The sequence below is a fragment of the Pseudomassariella vexata genome, assembly GCF_002105095.1.
Source record: "Pseudomassariella vexata strain CBS 129021 chromosome Unknown BCR38scaffold_6, whole genome shotgun sequence".
NCBI classification, from domain to species: Eukaryota; Fungi; Ascomycota; class Sordariomycetes; order Amphisphaeriales; family Pseudomassariaceae; genus Pseudomassariella; species Pseudomassariella vexata.
In genome coordinates, this window is record NW_024467961.1 from 248,297 (window position 1) to 270,071 (window position 21,775).

The window sequence follows — 21,775 nt, forward strand, 5'->3', positions numbered from 1 at the left end:
AGCACTAGCGTTGGGTGTGTCCCACGACGCATGTCCACGAATGGCGAAAATCAGTTGGCCGAACCTTACGAGTGACATGTGCAAGATATATTTTCTTGATACCCTTCTTGTGTTTCTCAATGGGCCACCGCAAGCATATAGTCGTTGTACAAGATGGGGTTTGTAGTATAGGCTTGGGGGTTGACATGTAACGGTTACAGTTGCACGAGCCTCATGTGGCTTAGTCCCAGAGTAGTAAACCTAAAATCACCACGTCCAAAAGGAGGTGCCGTCGTTACGCTGCTCAAGGTAGTGAATATCTCGATTCTCAGAACTATTCGATACTGTCCCACAAACGTAATTCAAGAACTTCTGTGTCTGTATTGGGATAGCGCATTGGGAATCACGTCATTCAAAAGCCTAACGCCGATTGATGACTGCGGTCCTTTGAGTTGATTAGCACAAGGCAGCGTCAGTGTATGGTAATCCGTGTAGCGGGTGCAGCTTCCAGGTAAGAATATAGCACTCTGCACATAATCTTGCTGCTATAGTACCATCGTCCATATCAAATTGCCTAGTTCCAGCCTGGAATATATTATCTTGTGGAATTCGCACATGGCATGGTGATAAGGGTTCGACTCCGTGCCGGGTTATACGTGAAAATACAAAGTTTCGCCCGTGGCGCCAACCAACCGGTCTTACAAGTGGCACCGTCAACATTCCACAACTCACCTGGATCTTTCTCGTGTCCCATAGCACACTTCCAGAACGCCTGCCAGAAGTACAGGTACAACAATACAAGCTCAAAAGCCCAGTAATATGGCTTCGTCTTCTTCGTACAATGCTGCCACCACTGCGGACAAACTCGTCACCACTTTCTCCTCCAACATCAAGGGGAACGTCATCCTCACAACTGGTGTCTCCTCCGGCAGTCTAGGCGCCGAATTTATCAAGGCCAGCCGAGCTTGCTGATCATGGCTAGTCGTAATACTAAAACATCCCAAGGTAGATTTGCGCTTACTCCGTTGGGACCTAGCGTCGTTGTCTGCTGATCTCTTTCACGGTTCATTCTTGGAGCGATGTCCCACGTATCGATGTGCTGGTTAAAAATGCGGATATCATGGCCGTCGACTTCGGTCTTTCTCCCGATGGCATCGAGAGCCAGCTAGCTACTAACCATCTGGGGCAATTCCTCTTCCCCAAATTTATCATGGCTGAAATCCTTGAATCGGAGAGCCCGCGAGTTGCCAATGCGAGTAGTGATGGACATCGGTTCAGCCCCATGCGGTTTGGGGGCTACAACTTCAGTGTAAGTTTTCCACAGATCTGGGGGTTCGTCGTGTTCGAGTACTAGATATGTACCACCGGCTCCGAATGGTGAAACTTACAACAAGTGGTACGCAAACGGCCTGTCCAAGACGACCAACATCCTCATGGATGTATCGCTGGCTGAGAAGCTCGGTGAGCATCGTGGGTTGTTGGTTTTCAGTCTGCATGCTGTCGTTGTTCTTAACCACGTCGGCGCGCATATCGAGTGGACAACCGACTTTAGCCTGCCTAAGTACTCCTCCGCCATATAAAGATACGTAGCTTGGAAAAGCAGGGAAACCCGAAATGACTAGCCACTGTGTATTTCTGCACACAAGTCCAAATATATTCCAATTGCTCAAGTGAGGCATACTTTAGAGGGAGCACTGGCAGTATTAACCAACATCTGGAACTAATCATGCAAATTTGAAGCTAGTTTTGCTTGTCGCTTATATGCCTGTATGCTCTAGTTTTCTAACGGGACAATTATTTGTTCTCCGGCGTTGGTTAAGTAGTAGTTGTGCAAATTTCCCTTTGGGTCCACCTTTCAGTCAATATATTGCTAAATATCGCGATGGTTATCCATGTTGGACTCTGATCTGGTCAAGTTCACGGATGAAGGAACAGACAATGTGTAAAATGATTTATATGCTCATATTCAGCCTTTTGTACACATGTAACGGGATTCTGTGTCGATATGATTAATATCGCCATTCGAGGGTGTTCCTGGTTCACAACTAATAGCTGCTGAGAATGACTTCTGTTTCAATCTAACGCACTCAGAGTGCCAATGTGAAAATATACGCACCTTTACTACTCGTGATGAACTTCACTGAAGTGGGTGGGTCAAGTTGCAAGTAATGTCCAGATTCCATGACATTCCTTTGGTATAAGACGATTGGCTTGGAACAGCCCTAAGTACTGTGTGGTTAGTGACCTGAGGTCATGGTAAGGTACACCTGAGATACTTTAGTGCCGTTGTGCGGCTTGGAAACCCCCACCTGTACTCCCCTGTTTCACTTCGTCTGTAGCCGGAAAACCAGTACCAGTGCGATCCCACAAGTACGACATGAGCAACTATGGAAGGGTAAAGTGCGGATGAGATGCCGATTCACCCCCCTGTTTTGGGGATTTGGTGTAGGGATATTTGGCCTCCAGCCGAATAGCTGTGATAAGGCCAACAGCGCAACAGGGGTGCAGCCTATAAGCGTCGAGGTACGGTGTCTATAACTGCTGGGGCTCTGAACTATCGGGAATCATTTCCGGCATCAAGCTTATTTCTCAACTTTAGCTCCTGCTTCAAGTTTAAATCCGACAATGGGGATGGAATCCTTCAAGTGAAGGATCTGCGTATTGGTTGAAAGTTATCTATCGACGGCCCGTTTCGGCACCCCACGAAGTCGATCAGGTTTCAAAAGTGTTGACCAGAAGCTGGATATAAGAATTCTCGGATTAGTCGAAATGACATTCTTCAAGCAGTATTGCTCTCCATCAGCACCATTAAGCTCTCGGTTCACGGCTCTGATTATTAAATATCCCATGTTTCATCATCTTGTACATCGAAAACTATCATCCTTCTCAACTTGCGCCCACGACGTATTGGTGCACCCTCAAGAAGACAGCGACCATTACTGCCATAGAAGGACTTACAGCAGTCTCCTGCGGGCCGATCGTCACGGCTTTGCCAACCAGCACCCGATCGCTGAAGGCCGCGATGACCAAAGGATAACCGGTCATCGCAGTGATTGGCTATGTCAACCCACCCAACAGTGGTACCATGGATCCTTGGTGCAGCCGAATTATCTAATACATGTTGGGACTGGGGGTGGCTGTATTGCGACTATGAAGAACCAATACGCCAATTGGCCCCCGGTCCCTAATACATATTCTGTGCCTGCCAACTTTAGGCCACACTTGTGTCAGACCTTATAACTACCAAAAATACCTCATTCTATAGCGAGTGGGTCCCTCGCTTGACGGTCAATTTGGTCCAACAACTTGCCCACAATACACACATGAAAGTCAACAACTTCACTAATACGCAATTACATAAATACTATGTCAATCCGTAGGTTTTATACATATTTTTATAGAAAATTGACCCAAGATTCCGATTCTTTAGTTGTTAAGATGTGCTACGCGACGTAAGGCTCTCCCAAAGTGAGTGACCATTACGCGCGGCATGCCAATTTCATCCTCTGATGCTTCTACTAGTCCAACTGTGCTCTCATTCCCACATCTCTCCCCCATTTGGCTCTACGCTTATTTGGACTGACAACTGGTTTCTGGGTTATCGACCATTATTTCACGGATTTTCATGAATCTTGAATTCGGATTTCCCACCTTCCTACGCTTCTTAGGCCGTAGGCGCTCATCATTAGCTTCTAGGGCTATAACTCAAGTACAAATTTTCAGTAGTCTATACGCATTCAGCTGATAAACACAACAGACTTCATAAAGTTTTTCTGCCCGTGACGACACTTTTTCCAGACAATTTCATCGTTTATATAGATAGGTAAACCTCGTATGTGGCCCATTCAATTAGCTGTCTATAATTAGCTTCCGCACCGGGTTCGCGATATCAGATGAAGTCTGCAACGTAATGCGTCTTCATATTGGTTGTTTTTATATGTCACATGGATATGCGTTATGGCTCTAATCGGAGATAGAAACATTGGTGAGATTTTATATGTATAGAGCGTCTAACTAAGCCGAAATGGCATATCCCTCCAACTGTTATAAGAGAACATTTCCAAACATTGGTTCATGACTCACTAGCTTGCGGTACGCTAAATAGCAAACAGATACCATCGTGCTATATTGCCCTTTGCTATCTAGAAATATACATCTGCTACGCAATGCGTTATTGAGTTGGCCCATCTGAAGCCACGTCTGCATAGCTGAGAAATCAGAAGGAACTCTGGCGCTAGACATATATGGTGCCCATCCTAGCCAGAGAACGGAGGCACGTTTGATTTCTCCAACGCGACGATCCGCCCCAGTAGGACTGTGTTGTACTTTTATTTAACCGACCTAACTCACAGGAAGTTAACAGCCGCCGAAACTCCAGCATAATCATCCATGTCATGGATATTGGCTCGTATAAGGTTACAAGATGAAGGAGACCCCATAATTCCGAAGCGACCTTCGAAGTACGAAGGCTCAATATCTCCGGTCGGTGATGGCCCGTTTCCGATTGAAAAGGTAGTATTCGTGTTTACTAGACTTTCTACTGTCAAGGGTCACCTCTTACATTATTCAGCAAGTAGCGAACACTCTGGAAGACCAGCCAATAGTAGAAAGTGTCGTAGTGACGAAGATGGTGTGAAGCATGTATCGGACTGATCAATATTAACCAGCCCCTTGTCCGAGGGGTAAGGGGTAAAATGGCCCAGATGTCACTCATCAGCACATCCTCTTTAGTTGTAAGTATGCCCATGGCCACGAAATGCCCCCTTGACCGTCGGCCTTCACATTAAGAACATGTTGACATGCTTAGAAGTTTTACATTACTCATATCTACAACCCAGCATCATCGTCCCTCAGATGACAATATCTAGCCAGGCTTCACAATCCAACGCCGAGGCCTCCTCGAATAGTTGCCTGCTTTCTGGGAATCTTCCTCGAGCCCAAAGCAAGGGGTCTCCATACTCAAAATCATTGGAGCAGGCAGGGCACCTTTCCTTGTTTGGACCCGACAGACCATGGGGATCATCTAAACCGGCCATCCCTCGGTCCACTCAGGATGTATGCCTTTTAGTTTGTAATGTCGTCCGAAACAAAAGGACTCGGCCTTTTGCCCAAACGACGTGAGCCGAAAGGCTCTGGTATCCGTGAGGTTCTATGTACAAACATACAATATCGACATGAAATGAGACCACGCCATGCCCTTGCGCTTCAGGCATACCGACGTTTTCGCAAGTTACAACCAAGGGTAAATTCAAGCAGATTTCTCGCTCTCGGGCTTCTGCTTCTTTCCCTGTTGGTAGTTGGCCATCTTCTCGCCCAAGTATCTGATGGTTTTACGCATGCCCGCTGTGAAGGGACCCTTCAAACTCTGGGTGGTGCTGGGCCAGTTAATCGTCTTCTTGATGACGTGGCGGACGTGCGTCCGGAGCTGCGAAGGGTTGTCTTGCGCTATGCGTTGCTCGAAGCCTCCACCCTGTTGTCGCTTGAAGGACCCAGCGTCTTCATTCTTGCTCTCCTCCATCAGCTTGTTGAAATCGAGCTGAGGAATCTGCAGCTCCTTCTGATACTCGAAGTAAAGCTTTGCGCGGAAAGCCTTGGGCAGACGGCGAACCATGTTACCACGCTTGACAGGGTCCATATCCTGCTGCAGCTTCAGGACGGAGTCCTGATTCCATACCCAATCAGGCTCATTACAAGCAGGATCATCAAAGGTGACGTTGGGCAGAGATTCAACCAGGGGGGCGTAAAGACGGCGAAAGTTCTGCATGTTGTTGCTCACGATATTGGCAACCTTTTGGGGATTCTCCGTTGGGAAAGCCATGCGAGGGTCGCCGAGGTAACTTATACCGGCGATGGTCGAATACAGCGCACGTTCGGTAAATGTTGGCGGGAGTAGGAGTAGTGCCGTTCGGAGTGCAGACATTAAATTTATCTGGTTGGCCATGCGCACTTGGGGATCGTCGCGAAGAATCTTGACCGGCTTGTGGAGACGACCGGCCAAGTACAATGTGTCCCATTCCCGCAAGTCTCTCTTGAGAGTCTCCAAGGTGACAACTCCATATTTGATAGTAATACCCTCTATCGTGACGTAGGTGTTGAAATAGACACCCGCACCCCATTTATCCTGCACCGCAGAGACGGCGCCTGATCCAAGGGATCCGAGCGCCGAGTAGTGGTTACGGTGTTGCATCAGATTGAGTGAGTGCCAGTGCTGGGTATGTGACACTCCGAAAATGAAGTCAATCATCTTCGGAGAGCTTTTCTGCGCTCTTTGCACAGCAACAGGGGCATTGGGGTGAACCGCCTTGAACTCAGACTCGGTGGCCTTGTCGCCCTGTGACTGAGGAAAGACGCCAGATCCATAGGCAAAGGCATATCGAATGGGCGCGCGGAACTTCCAGAGAAGCTGACGCATGCATTCCTTGAATTCGCGATCAATGATCATATGCTGGTTGACGCCAAAGTTGGAGTATGGGAGCTCGGTGAACTTCTTGATGTCCCAGTTGGCCTTCTCTTCCCAGTCATAGGCAGCAGTGTTGGTTGGTTCGCTGTCTGCGGACGAGGGCGATGGGCTACTGGCCTTGGCCGACTGTGAATATGGCTCATCCGGGGAGCTCGCGGCACTGGTGGCAGTCTCGGACGCCGACTCTTTGCTCACCGCATCCTTCGATCCATCATTTTCAGTCGATTTGGAGGCAAACGGTCGATATGCGATTTGGACTGGTAGCGGTTTGGCATTCCTCCCGATGATGAGGTAGGGCTTGCTTCGGCCGAGGCCTGCCAACACGGAAATAGCTCGGTAGCCCAGAGGCAGTGAGTGGCGGCCGGTTGCGAGACTGGAAATGGTTCCAAGTCGATGAGTGGCACATGTGCCAAGTAGCTTGGCAGGGCCAGCTGAAATGAACGTCATCTCGGAGGTTTGGTTGGTTCGGGTTTTGGAGTACGTGTGAGGAAAGATGATATTCGCAGACGGTGGAGATAGCGGATTGTGACAGCAGCTGTGTAAGAATCAAGGGCAGCAAAGGCTGCAAATAGTTTGTCTTGGGAAGGTAGCCATGAGGCTAGAGGCCCCGGATTCGAGGTCGTGAAAATGTGTAGTTGAATGGCCGTCCGACAGCTCGGTTCAGCAGTGGGGGACCGTTTTGACTTCCACCAAGCTCTGACGAAGCTAGAAAGCCAGCATCGTCAGCTTGGCCCGAAGCTTTCCCCAGGGCCGAGCCAGAAAAAGGTTTACGACCCACTTCGGCCAGGCACTGACGTGAGGGCGCCAGGCTCCCACTGCCGCTGACAAGCCACATGGCTCACGCCAGGGCTTGACATGGAACAATGGAAACAGTGTCAGCTTTAAGTGAATGGGTGAATCACAGTTCGTGCCATGCTGCAATACTGAAGGCTGCAAACTGTCCAATTGTGTTGCATCACTTAACACCTGGAATTTCTTACATTCTGAGGGTATTGGTGACAAAAGCGACATCGCCATGTTGTGAAGAGAGGGTCTTCTCATATGCACTACCTACCTAATCTAACTACACTGTCAAGGGTAGCTCCGATCTGTCTAGCTGCGGGAGACGGGCGCAAATCCCGCGGCGTCAGTTTAACCCAGAGCTGAGCCACTTCCAGTCCAAGTGGTGGCAACTGGCAGCACTAGCACGACTCCAGGAGCTTGCAGGGATCTTGATGGACGGTCGCATCCCCAGGCCAGCCAGAACAACAAAACAAATGGATCGCCCAGGCGGTAAGTTTACTTCGTACGAGACGGCATGATCGCACAAATGTGGTAGGGCATTGCCAACACTGTCAATGAGTGGCCGATTCCGCAACAGCGTGGGAAGCACCGCGCTCCCACGTCCAAATACGTCTCTTAGGCAATCGAGGGTAAGTCGTTTGTGAAGTACACCGCAGCTCGGTTTACCCTTTCCGGCGAGAAGGCATTCTGATGAGCAATGCCCATGATAGGTTTCCTCATTCAACCCAACGCAATCTCAATCCCGCTACGATATTCTTACCGGCGAGGAAATCGCGCCCGACACCCTCCATGGAAGACCTTCGTCAAGAGCCGGTAACGGCATGCGCGCGTCGTCGCGTGAGAGCTCTAAGGAAAACATGGCACCGCCAGACGCCGAGGAGTACGAGACGCAGCGCAAGAAGATCGAAGAGCTGAAGGCGGAACTGGCCACCATGCGCTACAAGATCAACAATTACGAGCAAGAGAAGGAGATGGCGTCCCTGCAGTATGAAAACGAGGTGCGCGAAGCCAGGCGTAAGGCCGATGAGGATTTCAAGCAACGACAGGCCGCCGAAAGTGACAAGTCTAGGGCTCAGAGGCAATACGAGTCGGTCCTGGAGGAGATGGCCAAATTGAAGGAGGACGCAGCCAATGACGCCCAGGCCCTGGAGAAGAAAGTACGGGAGTCAAGCGATGAAGCAAGGTTGATAAGGGAACAGCTTGAGGATTTGTCGGCTGCCAAGCAAGAGGGAGAGCGAATGCGTGAGAAGGAGAAAAGCGACTTGCAAATGCAAATCTCGAGCTTACAGCAGACGGTGGGAGAATTGACCAAAGATGGCCAAGCCCAAGAAGCATTGCTACAGCAAGCCCAGGACCAGCTCGCTGCCAAGTCTGAAACGATTGGCCATCTTGAAGCAGAAAATCTGCGTCTAAAGGCGCAGACAGGGGACGCAGACACGATCGCTGTCATTCGCCGCGAACTCACGGAGCAAGTTCAACACATTCGGTCCCTGGAAGCTAGGAACACCAAACAACACGCCGAACTTACGCATCTGCGTCAAATCCACAAGGCGGTGGAAATCGTTGAGGAGGAGAAGCGGTCTCTACATAGGAAGCTGGCTGCGGCCGAGTCCCTCGAAGCCGAGCTCGTGGAGGCAAGAATTCAAAGGCAACGGTTAGAGGACGAGCGGCTTGCATGGACCGCATACCTCCAGAGTGCTAGTGACAATGACGGGTTGATGGAGTTCGACTCACCCGAGGCTGTTGCTAGGGCACTGGTGCAAGAGCGCTACAACTCTGCGGCTCTCATGGAGAAGCTGGGTGAAGTGCAACCCCAAATTGCCGAGCGCGACGAGATAATCAAGTCCCTGGAGAACGAGAAGCGCAATCTCGATGCCCAGGTTGAGAGTCTCAAGACGGCAACACCCGCCCTGCCTGCCGACAAGGCCAGGGCTAGAATCGAGCGCCAGCGAATCCTTGCCGTGAAAGAGGCCGAGTACCTACGGGCCCAGCTCAGGGCTCTCGACGCCGAGGATGAGACGTTTGAGCCCGAGAAAGTTGACCACGAGAAGGTGGATCGCATTTCACAGCTCGAGCAACTAGTGGATCAATACAAGGCTGAGGTTGAAGCGCTGCATAAGGAGCTCTCCCCGGCTGATTCATCACAAGCCAATGGTGTTCCCCAACCTGCAGTTGGTAGCAAACGGGCCCGTGAGGAGGAGCTGGAGTCGGAGCAGATTGGCGAATTGAACCGCAGGCGCCGCAAGCTCGCCGATGAGCTCTCCAAAGAGAAGACCGCAACCCAGGTGCTGCGGAAGGAACTCTCGGTCATTAAGTCTCGTCTGGAAGCCGCCGAAACCCATAATAAAACCCGCGTCCTGTCCCTTCGCTCGAACCCAACTTCGGACTTTGAGGCGATCAAGGTCGCCACCCTCAATGCCCTCAAGGCAGAAAACGCGCAGCTCCTTTCTCAACTTCAGAAAGCTAACCGCAACCCCAAATTCCCCGTCATTCCCGCCAGCCAGCTCGATGCCGCTAGACGCGAAATCGAAGAGGCGCGCAAGGAAACCGCCTCAGCGCAGAAGACCTCACGCCGTCTCAAGGAGGTCTGGGCATCCAAGTCGCAAGAGTTTAAGGAGGCCATCTTCAGCACGCTGGGATGGACGGTGACATTTATCCCCAACGGCAAGATGCGGGTTGAGAGCTTGTTCTATCCGAGCAAAACGGAAGAGCACGAGAATAGCATCGTGTTTGATGGCGAGAGGGGCACGATGAAGGTCAGTGGTGGTCCACAGAGTGCGTTTGCCCTGCGCATCGCGGATCAGATCCAGTTCTGGGTCAGAGATAAGGGGTGCATCCCTGGTTTCTTGGCGGCGCTTACGCTGGAGTTCTTTGATGAGAGCAACGGGAATCCGAGGTCTTAGATGGGAGTTTCGGTGGCGGTTTGATCTATAATCTGTGCTAATGATATCTTGGCTGGCGTACTTGAGTGATGATATGGTCAGTATGCCCAGGGGTGGATGGCTTCATACTAGAGAATGGACTTGTGCACGTACATCGTGCCCTCTGATTGACAGACTAAGATGCCGCTAAGTTTATTCCTGCAGCGTGCTAGGAACCTTTCCTGTTGTTACTCGACGGTTCCTATAATCACTCCCCGCTTATCTACGCCTCCTCCCTCTCAACCTGCTTCCAGATCTTCGGATACCCCCTTTCTACCCTCCATTTCTCTGCCTCTATCTCGACACTCTTGACCAAGTGTTCCCGCCAACCACCAAACATATCTTGCCTCCAATTAACCCGCCCCCCAAAGTTCCAAGCCAAAACCCCCTCGGCTCGAGCCCCATCAGGCGAATCCAGCAGTCCCACTGCTACATCCACCAACTCTGGCCGATCATCCACCACGTAAAAGACGCACGCCGAGCAACGACTGCAGAAGTACCTCTGCACATCGATCGAACTCGCGTAGTATGCCAGTGTTCCCAGTCGCGGATCCCGTTTCCCTGCTTCCTCCCCCCCAGCGACAGCATCCCTCAACTCCCCCGTTGTGGCCGGGAACCCCTCCAGCAGACCGTCTGAGCCTGCAGGAAAGCCAACGTATCGCAGCAGCGCCAACATCCAGTGAAATATCTCCACCCCTGATGAAATGCGACACGAATCGCACGCATCGAAGTCCGCGATGAGCTTGTGCGTGACGGGGTCGACCATCCAGGGTAGGGCCTCCCCGCGGGAAGCCTTTTCTTCGAATTCCCGTCTTGCAAGACCGACTCGGAGGACGAGGTCGACACCTTTGCAGTGGCAGCGGACCGGTATCTCATCGACATCTAACCTAGTCGCAGCATTTGGAAGTGACTGGACCGGCGGCCAGTAGTTGGAGCTGTTTTCGTCCCACAATACCTCCTCGCTCTTCTTCTTCTGTCCCAACCACATTCGAGGCCTCGAACCATCCTGATTCAGACCGTGCAGCCAGGGCGAGGCGCCGCCATCGAGACAATCGCCTATGAACATACTGTGTTTGAAGCTCACCAGCTGTCTCCTGTCTCCATCCTCGCCCAGTCCCCTAACCCCAGCATCCCCCAAAACCCCCGTCAACACCTCCAAACCAACTACCCCATTAGAATCATCCGGGTCCTTCTTCTGGAAGAACATAGGACTGCCACAAGTCCCGCAAAAGAATACGGTAAGGATCTTGGTGTAGACGTATTTTTGCAGTGATGAATTGAGGATAGGTTCCGCTGGGCTGGGCCATGGGGCGTCCATGCTGTATAGGGCTCCTGTGAGGTGGCGGCAGGAGGTGCAGTGGCAGTGAGTTACTTCTAATGGGAGAGAGGAACGGGGGAGAAGGGGGTTTGTGGTGAAGGTGTGGGCTTTGCAAAGGCATTGGGCTTTGAGCGCGAATGCGGAAGGTTCGTTGGCGAACATGGTGGCTGTTTGACCACACGGGACGTAAGGGTTGTTCTTATGTGATAATAATGAGTGACGTCTCAATGCGCTCCAAGACTCGATAATGCTCCTCCGAACAAGAACCTTTCAACGGGGTAACTGTGGCTTTTAAAGAAGTAAGTTGAGTTGATTGTGAACACTCCCCGTTATTCGGAGCAAATTCCACGGTTGAGCTGTCACAGCTTTGGAAGCCGCACCTGCAGCAAGCAGTAATTGATCTGCAGGGATGAGGCGAATCCGAACTACAGGTATTCGAGATATTGGGTGGAAACCCACGTGGTTATGCACCTTACGTCCTGCAGAAGATAACCTCGCTTGGGATTTGATTTGGTCTTTAAGCCTGTTGGCGCTCCCAAGAGTTCGATCTAACCTAGATGCTTGAGCAATGTACCCGTTTTCTCGTGAATTAGGTGTGCCATCTGGATCTGTTACCGCTTAACGCATGGGAAGACGACTTGATGAATACCTAATGAAACTGTATTTGTAGATTGTTTGTGTTGAGTGCACCACTGCTTCGTGTTAAACTCCATCAAAATGCTCGCTTACATTTAAAATGCTATACAATATCATGTCATGTCTGGACCTTAGACAAGTCCCCCTATACGAGAATGTACGGTTGCATATGTGTCCTTACAACTCATCCTCTGCTTTCCATCTACATGCCGCCCCTGACTACTTTGCCTCAAACTTCCCCGACACCAACCTTCTAACCGCGGGGACATCGATCCAGCGGCCTTCCGCCGTGCTGACATTCTCCCCAGCATCGGCAAATGGGTCATCGTCGTTGAGCTCTACTTCCTTCCCCTTGCCTTCTTCCATTTTGGACACACTGACTACCTTAGCACTCTCCCCGATCGAACTGAATTCCCATCTCGCTTCAACGATTCCGGCTTTGGGTTCTACGCCCACGTCTCCAACAATGCGGCAGACAATCTTCTGAAGTCCTTGCTCCGGCGTCAGAGTCACGTCGCCTAGCCGCCAGTACACTAGGTGTTTATCTTTCAAGTGAGTGCCCGAAGGCTTCGTCTGCGCGCCTGAAGCCTTGCCGTCGTACGTCGCAAAGATAACCAAGTTGTACAGGTTCACAGAACCACCACCGCTGTACTTGAAGGCCGGGTTGAGCTTGTATTGTAACAAGAGGCCCAACTTCGCGCCTTGCGGTTTCCAAGCCGGGTGGAGCAAAATAGGGAGATGCTCAACAGCTGGGGTAACGGGATCCGTATGGAGACGGTATGAGAAGCCGACCGTAGCCTGGTATTGGCGAAGGTGTGTCAGGTCGAGCGTAAACTGGTCGGGATGATCGGTCGCATGGTTGGTCACAAAGATACGGTTGGGACCTATGACGTCCAGTGTCGAGAAATTGTTTATACGTATTGATTGGTGGGCTAAGGTACGTCAGTAAGATCTCTGTGAACAGGCGGTGCTGGCGCAACATACTCTGTGTGCTAGATGGGTCTGTTGCATTGAAGGAGAAAGCAATTTCGCCGTTGACTTTGACCGATTTCACCTCCGTCCCCTCGAAAGTTGCCGATACTGTCTCCACGATAGACGAGTTTAGACCTGGATCATGCATGTCGGGGTGCTGGAAGTGGACGATGCTTCCCAAAGAGTTGGAGGATCGGATAGACTGTGTGTCCGAAGTACCTGCAATGCTCGTTTCAGATGTGAGGCCTGCCACAGCTGATGGCTTAGAGATGGTCGACGGCAAGCTTGGTGAAGGTGGAAATGGATTCCCGGATGAAGAGCTTGGCGGTAGAGGTGCTGGCACGTAAATGGTGTTCCTAACATCCCGGCGGCCACGTATGGTGCCCGCCCTCCGTGCTGGTGCGCCCAAGGCTGAGAGACTATTCGAGAACTTTGAAATGGCAGCTTCCCTTTCCTCTGGGTCTTCCTCTGCTATCGGCTCCTTTTGGATGTTGAGCTTGAATGCAGGCTCACTTTCATCTCCCACAGCTTCTCTCTCGGCGGCAGAAATCGGATCGTCTGCAGCAGGTGGCACACTGTAGCCTTCTTCATCCTTCTCGGGTTCTTTTTGGGATGGTGGTGGTCCTGGCGGAGGCAGTACATCAGCCACGTCTAGCGCCGCTGCTGGACTGGTCCCGTTGACATGAGCTGATTCTGCCCGGGTAGAAGGCCCATCTCCAGTAGCGTCGGCGCTTACACCATTGGGTCCTTCGTGACTTGTCTTATATCTCGAGTCGGAAGCAGATGGGGCCTCCTCTCCAGCATCAGGCTGTTCGGTCAGTGCAGACAGTTTGTTGTTGGATTCGCCGAGATTGCTCGAGGAAGCCCGTGGTGAAAGACCATGGCTGCTCTTGATGTTTCTTCCAAAAGCTCCTTTTGCGGGTGACAGTTGCCCAAAGCCGCCGTGGATACTCTGTCTTCTCCGACCAAGCATAGTGCCGATGCGACTGCGCAACTTGTTCTCGCCTCCCTTTTCTTCCCTCAAAACCGAATGGTCGCTTCGATCATCCCCGGCCATCGAGGGCTCATGGGGACTTGACGCTGGCGCGAGAGAGGGCGGGGCGCCACCCAAGCTTGATGGCTGTCGCGTCGTGGTTATTCGTTTCTCCAGCTTCGGCCGACCGGCTGTCGTTCTCTGTACAAAGTAATTGATCTCGTGCGAGGTGCTATAGTCGAGGAGACTATTTAGCACCCCCTCCGAATCGGCCTGCTGCTGTTGCGCCTTTTCTCCCTCATATGTGCCATACTGGGTCAACACATCGCGCAGGTGATTCATTCGTGTCTCATCTAGTGCCTGAAGCGTCTCGAATATGAAAGGCGCTTGCGATTCCCACTGGTTGGTGGCCGACTCGAGCTTGGTGGCGGCCTGATCGACCTTCACCGCACTCGCCTTCCCAGCCTTCTTGTTGAGAGAATCTGACTTCTTCTGGGCATCGTCGAGTTCCTTGGCCATGCTCTGCAGGTTGCCTTGTATGGTCTGCATGTTCTGCATCTCTTTCTTCGTATGGAAGCTCCGCAGCGGTTGTTCGACGTCCTTCTCGATCTTGGTGGCGAAGAGGTGGTGCGACATCGCCATGGCCTCGGCCGACTGCTGTATTTTGTCCCATTGCCCCTGGAAGGTTCTGTAGAGACAGTATGTCAGTTGAGGATGAGCGCATTTGCAGCATGATGCGCATGACTTACCCGAGCTCCGATTGCGCATTTGGGACTCGGAATTGGGCCAACTTCCTCAATCCTTGGACATATTGCTCCTCGACTCGCCTTCGTTCCTGTGTTTGTGTTCAGTGTCCCTGGGCTGCTCCACCCATATCGCATTGGTCGTACCTGTAACCAGTCGGCAATTTCTACGTTGAGCTTGGATATGCGTCTAACTCGGTCATTGAGAGTCTGCGCTGCTTGCGACGGTGGGAGGTTCGCCTAAACACATCATGATTGATTAGCCCAGCGTTGCGATACTTTGCTGGTGATGGCTGACGCGGCAGTCGTGTCCTGTTTGCTACGCCCGGGATCAGGGAATCGAGGGCGCGGCGTGAGACTTATTTGGACTTACCAGCATGGCTGGGTACTCTACTCGCATCGAGTCATCCATTGCGATTGATGTCCAACGCAATCACATAAACATGAATAGTTGGATGCTGGAGAGGGGCGGTAGGAAGACATATAATAGATACCTGGGGACAGTAGACGGGAAAGGCTATGATTACATGGGCACAAGGCGGCCAAAATTGAACTGGAGCAACATCACATCAGGCGATGATGCGGTAGTGGTCGTAGCAGCAGCAGCGCTCGGGCGAAAGCGCGTAAGCCGTCACGGGAATTTCGAACGGCCCTACGCTGGGCTCTGTTACTCCCATTGTTATTTCCTCTCAGCTGTTCTCACTCACTCCCAGTTGCCGAGATGACCCGTGCGGCAGTATTTTGCACCCATCTGGCAGCTGCCAGTGGGCAAGGTCTGAACATTTGAACAAGATTGGACCCACACCTCTAGATATTTGCCCTGCCGTTTACTCCAGATTTTCGAGCATCTACCCTCATTGGGAATAGGGTCTGAGGAATTAATATTGATTTAATTCCAACTTCGAAGTTTCAATCTGAAGAGCCCACGCCGTATTGCGCTTGATGGTCTTTCTTGCGCAGAGGCAATTGGTTGATTGGCGGTCCAATTTACCGTCAGCGTTTGGAGACGGTGACATTGGACAGTGCACTTTGATCTGAACATTCACAGAAAACCGAGTACCTGAGTACCGAAAGCTTCAAGGGCTCCCCAGAGCTTGGGTTTGTTAGTTAGTGGCTTTGCGACCTAACACTCCTGCGTCCAAGGCATCTTTTTTTACACTCTCCAAATCGCCTGCCATGGACTCCGGATCTACCTGGAAGAGCTCGCTGTCATCGTCTGAGCGTTATGAAAACATCCAGAAAATGTAAGCAGCCTACTTGTCTCCAGGGGCAATGGTCGCCTCAAATTTTCGTCATTGACACTCATGTGTGAATTCAGAAAGAAATCAATTGAAACATTGGACTCGACCAACGCAGCTGCACAAAAAGATGCATTCTCAGTTGAGAATAAGGCGTACCAGACATCCCAATCGCTCGTACGCAAGCCATATTTTAGCATCCTCATCTGAGCCAGCCCCTGTTCGGCATCATCTTACACCCCACCAGGTGCTTCGTTCTCATTACCTGCAGCACCCTTTCATCATCGTTCCCTCCCGGGACATCACCATGACCACAAACCCCCGTAAAATTTACTTACTGATTGAGTAGGACGAGTACTATGCAGCATGCCGGATTTTCGCTACGCAGGAAGCCCCAGTCTCACCTGCAGCCGAGCCGCAGTCAACGGGTGACAAGGTCCCGTTATCTCCCGGTATTGTCATTGGGCCTTACCATGACTGTCATTATGTCGCCAGTGGTGTGACCGCTGAGGTGTACCGGGTGAACACCCGAGCGCTCAAAGTGATCACCGAAACCCGAAATATCGAGCCCCATAACCCCAGCAGAGAGGCGAAGATGTTGGCATCTCTCAAGAAGCCCTGCATCCCTCTTTTAGAAACCTTCAGGGACCAGGAACAGCGATTCGTGCTGGTATTCCCATATATGCCGTTGAGCCTTGATGCCCTGCTCGCACGAGGGCCCCTGTCGAGAGCACAAGTCTGCAAGCACTTTCAGAACCTGTTGGGAGCATTGGAGTACATCCACAGCCAAGGCATCATCCACCGAGACATCAAACCCTCAGCTGTCCTACTCGAGTCGCCAGATGGTCCTGCGTATTTATCGGATTTTGGTACAGCCTGGCATCCGGAAATGTCTGTCGTCACCGAGCCGCCGGACCAGAAAATCCTCGACATTGGCACAGGTCCCTATCGAGCTCCTGAAGTCCTGTTCGGAAACAGATCGTACGGCCCTGCAGTCGACATGTGGGGTGTTGGCACGATGCTTGCGGAATGCTGTCGGAAGCCTCCACGGCCGTTGTTTGAATCGCGTCCAGTAGACGAAGATGGAAATCAACTGGGTTTGATATTGAGCATATTCAAAACGATAGGGACTCCGACATTGCAATCGTGGCCGGAGGCGGCGACCTTCAGAACTCCGCCGTTCGAGATGTACACGGTTTTTGAAGAACGACCATGGGAGACAATATTACCCGATGTTGACGCCGACTTTCGGGATGTCGTTGCTTCGCTGGTGAAGTACAACAGCAGTCGAGCTACCGCTACCCAGGTAAGTGCATCCGCGCTTGCCTACGCGGAGAGAATTTTATTGGTTAAACTAGGTACAGGCATTGTCGGTCGAGTGTCTGACAACCGAGTGAGTCCTTAAATCGAACTCCGCGTCGGTTTCGAATCATGTTTGAGAATCCCAAGAGGATCCCACCGTCGGAGGAACCGCCATTGGTGATCCGAACATCCACACTTGATCCCGATGATCCCGATGTGCTCACCATACCAAATCACATTCACCATGGCCAACTGTCAATTATCACTCGCTCGGTCTGCATATTCTCGGACGGCACATCGATGCAAAGTGGTTCTCCAGAAGCCCCGTGGGCAAATACAGCTTGTTCATATGCCGGCTGTTATTGCCATCTACCAGTATCAAATAGATTTCTCCATCCTGCGTGTGGGTCCGTGTTATTTGAGTCGCAACTACGTAGTAGTTTTTGGACCCATTGAACCCACATATTAAGACTACGGTCTAGCGTCGTTGATGAGAGACCATAACATCAGTGACTTCATTCAGCATCCTGAGATACATCTAGGCGTCATCCACGCAGTCCAGGGCTTCTGACGGTACCTTTCAACTTGGGGCTCATGTTTTGGGTTGCCCGTGGAATCACGCTCCTCTCGTCACCGTCTACCAGCGTTTCAATTGAGGGCCAATATCGCGAGTTGCGGGATCAAAATTTTCGAAAAGTTTACCCCACAGACCACCCAGCAATGCGGCTCAACAAGGTGACAAGCCGTGGCGCTAGGGCGATCTTAAGAAGATCTCTACCATATTAGATGCTCCTGTGCCCTGCGCTCCAAGCCCCGTTCGTATTGTCTGACTCGTCCCAACTTTGTTCGTCCGATCCATGCATGCCAAAAGTGGGTGACAGCTGCGGCGACCAGGTTTGGCGCGCCTCAACCCCAGTTGAACCCATCCACTCTAGCACCCGCACAACACGATGGGACGTCGCCAACTCCTTGTAAAAATCCTCATTGTCGCTATGATCCAGCCCGTCGAATCGAGTGTTGTCTGAGCTGCATATGACGAACCCCTTGATGGGACGGTCGCTTTACCAGCCGATTGGGTCGTCTACAAACTTCGAAACCAAAGTCTGGCTCATCTTGGTTCCTGGGGATCTTATACCGCCATATAACTAGGTTAGGTCTCTCTCATTGCCTGGCCTATTGTTTTGAGCTTTCTTCCGCAGCTGTTGATCATCTCTCTGTCTCTGTATTCTCATTGCTTTATCTTGTTATTTTATTCTCTACGTTCAGTTCAGTGGCTGCGCCATATTTCATTATTTGTACACTTCCATACAATAGCCCACAAGTTACCACTTGAGCCACAGTCCATCCCTCTTTCCGGTTCTCAATTTCACAGCCACATTCATCATGAAGCTCCTCAACGTTTTGGTGTTGTCTGTATCGGTGTCCGCTATGGTGGTCGAGCCTCGCCACAGGAACCAGAATGGAAACAACAATGTTGCCAACACAGTTGCGAGGGCTGTTAAGAGCGATATTGTTGCACGCCAAGCCAACGTCCTAGCTCGTCACCGGTAAGGGATTTTATCTTGTCACCCTTTCGGTACCTCTGTTGTTCATGTGGGCAGATACATCTCATTTCAGACCTGAACTATAACTCGAACCTCCTGGCTTCCCACTATATAACCCTTCGACTAGCACTGGCTAACTCCTAGTGTATAGAAAACGCGATGGAGATGACGGCCAGACCCAAGTCCTCAAGGAAATTGGGGGAATCCCCGGAAATGAGTGCCTCACCTTCCGCAACAACGGTGAGATTGTCGATGCAGCCTGCGTCAACGAAGCTGCCGACCGCCAAATGACGCCCACGACTCTCAACGGCGAGAGCGTTCTCCAAGTTCAGCGGAGTTTTTCTGCTGATTTCCGCGCCGATCTCGTGGGTGTCGACGCCTGTGTCGGGTTCAACGGTACTCATTTCCGGGCCGAGGACTGTGCTGCCAGCGGGATCGAGAAGGTTACGTTCCAGGGTGGTGAGCTGAGGGCTACTAGCGGTGCTTGTTCCAGCGGGCATGATGATGCGGCACAGATGACGGTTGATGCTTCGGGGGAGAGTTGTGCTCAGTACACTAGCACCGAGGTCACACCCACTGAGTCTTAGAATGGGTCGTGGCGTCGTGAGTGTGTACAGTGTAAGAAACAAAATTAATCAATTCTTGCAAATATGAGGTTCCACCTCTTAGTTCGAATTCTGTACTCTATACCTTCAACTAGAAGCTCAGGGCCAGACACCCAATCCCATCTGAACTCCTACTCAAGCAATATGCGGGGGATTCTGCGCAAACTGCTGCATCCCCTCCGGCAGTCTGAGCTTCCCGACCGCGCGCGAAGTCCAAAAATGCGAAACTAAGTCCTTGTCCTGCAGACAATCCCAGTCAAACCCGTCGATGCACGCCGCCGGTATACTGAGCCACTCCCCGCTCGCCGGTTCATGATCCACCAACCGACGGCCCGCTACCGAGACACCGCATGCAGTGCAGAACAAGCGCTCGACGACACTACCGCTCTCGGCCGCCCGGGGAGCTTTGCGGACCAGACTTTCCTGGTTTTCGTTGCTGCCGTTCAGCAAAATGTCTGATCCTGAGCCGAGCTCTGTCTTGAAGATGGCGCTGACGCGAAAGGTTGAGCCCGTGGTACGCTTGCATGCGTCACAGTGACAGACGACCACATGCCAGGGCTTTGGTTGTGGGGTTGGGAAGGCGACCCGGCCGCATTCGCATTTAACGTCCATTTGGATTTTGTGAATGAATGAATTGTGGCCCGGGGGTAGCTTCAATCTGATTTCATGGGGTGTAATTTGATGTGTCCAGTGATCCGAGAGAGCTAGAACTAGCCGGGGGGGTCGTCGTGATATGTATGTGAAGAAGACGAGCGGTGTGCTAGCCACTGTCGACCACCAGTGCGCCTTTATCCCTTACGCATAACACGCGATGGCCACCTGTTCTTGCTTACGGGAGAAAAAGGTCGGCTGCATTTTCCGCCCTAAGTATGACAACCGACAATCTTACCTTGCAGCAGCCATGAGTGGGACCGCATCGAATCCTCGGTCCATGGGCTTCGAGACCCGACTGAACCTACTGGACCTCCCCCGTGGATTGAGAGACGAGATCTATTTCCTCGCCATCTTCGAACCGCCCAGACTGGAGAGCCGCCATGCAGCGAGTTGTCGCTTCGTCAATCTGCAGCCCAACAGTTCTGAGATTCCTTACCTCAACATCACCAACTCGGTCCCATGCACTTGCGGACGTCGAAAGGCCTTGGGCTTGCTACTCGCGCCGCAAACCCCGGCCCGAGTATTGGAACATGATTGGGCACATTTGTCTGTACGACCGTTGGAATCGTGCATGAAACTCCTGGGGCCTTTCCCATTTGGACTTGGGTAACCTGGCTGCGGACAACGATCCATCCAAGACGAATTCTCATCATAATATATGGCGTCTTCTCCAAAGCTGCAAGTCCCTTCAGACTCTTCAAGTTCCACCTTAGCATGGAACCGAGATTTTGAGGCTGAAAGCCACAAACTTCCAGCTCCAAAGCGTCGCCTACTTGTCGTTGAGCAGTTCATACTTTTTCGTTACTGGTGAGTTCAGAATCTGTGTTTGCCACCATCGAGTGGGAAATTCCTTTCAACCCCAAACAGCACGTCTGGTACATCAGGCTGTCTCTATTCGACCACGATACTGTCCGTGGGCAAATTGGCACAGCGGTCAGAAAGGATCTACTGGGACTCAACTACAATGACCAGAGACCGGGCTGGAGCAGGCTGAGATCTCGGACGTCAACGAGACTACGGTCACTCTCGAAGATGGAGAATCAGCTCGACTACGGATTTTAGGTCTTCTCAACTCCGATGCTACGTTCAGGCGCCACATTAAACAATGCCGGAGCGATGAAGCTACACCCCGCACCATCTCAGAAGTAATGGTCGTCGCGAAAGACGACGATGAAACCGAAGCCGTCAAGTCCCAGGAACCTACAGACGAGCTGTTCGTCTCTTTTGCCATGACTTCTGATGGACATGATTGATGCGTGTTCTAGGGGCCTTAACCGCGTATCTTCACTGAGCCACCGCCTGCATGGTTTATGGGATGCCTTGACGATTCTGCCAAGACGTTGAAACTTCAAGGGCGCTTATGTATGGCTGCATCTTATCTGGAACGTGATGAGCGTGGGTTTTCGTATTCAACCACTATATACCCCCTCGAGGTCCACACCTTATCTAGGACGGTGTTAGAATAATAAAATACACTGAGTTAGTTAGTTTATACCCATTATTGAGACTTGCCATATTGGCAGGACAGGTGACTTCAATGAAAAGGTTGTCCCTGGGGCTTAACCCAACATCTCCCGAGAGCGTGAAGTGTACAGCATCCAATACTTGTACTTTAGTCGAATGAGTGGTATTGAACCTCCCAAGACA

General features: G+C 51.5%; 9 protein-coding genes across 9 annotated transcripts; 5 read left to right on the forward strand and 4 right to left on the reverse strand.

Annotated features, from left to right (window-relative positions):
- Positions 1-1,099: 1,099 nt before the first annotated feature.
- BCR38DRAFT_484316 (uncharacterized protein) lies at positions 1,100-1,559 on the forward strand (the record flags this gene model as incomplete). Its single annotated transcript, XM_040863730.1, has 2 exons — positions 1,100-1,288; positions 1,374-1,559. 2 exons carry the CDS (start codon positions 1,100-1,102, stop codon positions 1,557-1,559), a joined length of 375 nt encoding a protein of 124 aa, XP_040715993.1.
- A 3,668-nt stretch (positions 1,560-5,227) lies between these two features.
- On the reverse strand, positions 5,228-7,274 carry BCR38DRAFT_457159 (mitochondrial matrix Mmp37-domain-containing protein; the record flags this gene model as incomplete). Its single annotated transcript, XM_040862008.1, has 3 exons — positions 5,228-6,640; positions 6,882-7,037; positions 7,218-7,274. The coding sequence occupies 3 exons, from the start codon at positions 7,272-7,274 to the stop codon at positions 5,228-5,230; spliced, it is 1,626 nt and encodes a 541-aa protein (XP_040715994.1).
- Positions 7,275-7,568: 294 nt separating this feature from the next.
- On the forward strand, positions 7,569-10,281 carry BCR38DRAFT_390646 (spindle assembly checkpoint component Mad1). The gene is made up of 2 exons (XM_040857560.1): positions 7,569-7,851; positions 7,933-10,281. The coding sequence occupies exons 1-2, from the start codon at positions 7,777-7,779 to the stop codon at positions 10,123-10,125; spliced, it is 2,268 nt and encodes a 755-aa protein (XP_040715995.1). The 5' UTR covers positions 7,569-7,776; the 3' UTR covers positions 10,126-10,281.
- BCR38DRAFT_431107 (uncharacterized protein) lies at positions 10,282-11,290 on the reverse strand. The gene has a single exon (XM_040860078.1). It carries the CDS (start codon positions 11,207-11,209, stop codon positions 10,367-10,369), a length of 843 nt encoding a protein of 280 aa, XP_040715996.1. The 5' UTR covers positions 11,210-11,290; the 3' UTR covers positions 10,282-10,366.
- Positions 11,291-12,108: 818 nt separating this feature from the next.
- BCR38DRAFT_431111 (Muniscin C-terminal mu homology domain-containing protein) lies at positions 12,109-15,488 on the reverse strand. Its single transcript, XM_040860079.1, has 5 exons — positions 15,159-15,488; positions 14,933-15,025; positions 14,792-14,877; positions 13,082-14,730; positions 12,109-13,029 (listed from the first exon to the last, which is right to left on the reverse strand). The coding sequence occupies exons 1-5, from the start codon at positions 15,195-15,197 to the stop codon at positions 12,317-12,319; spliced, it is 2,580 nt and encodes an 859-aa protein (XP_040715997.1). The 5' UTR covers positions 15,198-15,488; the 3' UTR covers positions 12,109-12,316.
- A 129-nt stretch (positions 15,489-15,617) lies between these two features.
- On the forward strand, positions 15,618-17,670 carry BCR38DRAFT_185527 (kinase-like domain-containing protein). Its single transcript, XM_040853964.1, has 4 exons — positions 15,618-16,029; positions 16,104-16,200; positions 16,373-17,329; positions 17,388-17,670. Exons 1-4 carry the CDS (start codon positions 15,962-15,964, stop codon positions 17,418-17,420), a joined length of 1,155 nt encoding a protein of 384 aa, XP_040715998.1. The 5' UTR covers positions 15,618-15,961; the 3' UTR covers positions 17,421-17,670.
- A 1,038-nt stretch (positions 17,671-18,708) lies between these two features.
- Positions 18,709-19,456, forward strand: BCR38DRAFT_457164 (uncharacterized protein; the record flags this gene model as incomplete). The annotated part of the gene is made up of 2 exons (XM_040862009.1): positions 18,709-18,798; positions 19,046-19,456. 2 exons carry the CDS (start codon positions 18,709-18,711, stop codon positions 19,454-19,456), a joined length of 501 nt encoding a protein of 166 aa, XP_040715999.1.
- A 153-nt stretch (positions 19,457-19,609) lies between these two features.
- On the reverse strand, positions 19,610-20,086 carry BCR38DRAFT_484323 (Mss4-like protein; the record flags this gene model as incomplete). The annotated part of the gene is made up of 1 exon (XM_040863731.1): positions 19,610-20,086. One exon carries the CDS (start codon positions 20,084-20,086, stop codon positions 19,610-19,612), a length of 477 nt encoding a protein of 158 aa, XP_040716000.1.
- Positions 20,087-20,186: 100 nt separating this feature from the next.
- On the forward strand, positions 20,187-20,911 carry BCR38DRAFT_185531 (uncharacterized protein). The gene has a single exon (XM_040853965.1). The coding sequence runs from the start codon at positions 20,286-20,288 to the stop codon at positions 20,736-20,738; it is 453 nt and encodes a 150-aa protein (XP_040716001.1). The 5' UTR covers positions 20,187-20,285; the 3' UTR covers positions 20,739-20,911.
- The last annotated feature ends 864 nt before the right edge of the window (positions 20,912-21,775 follow it).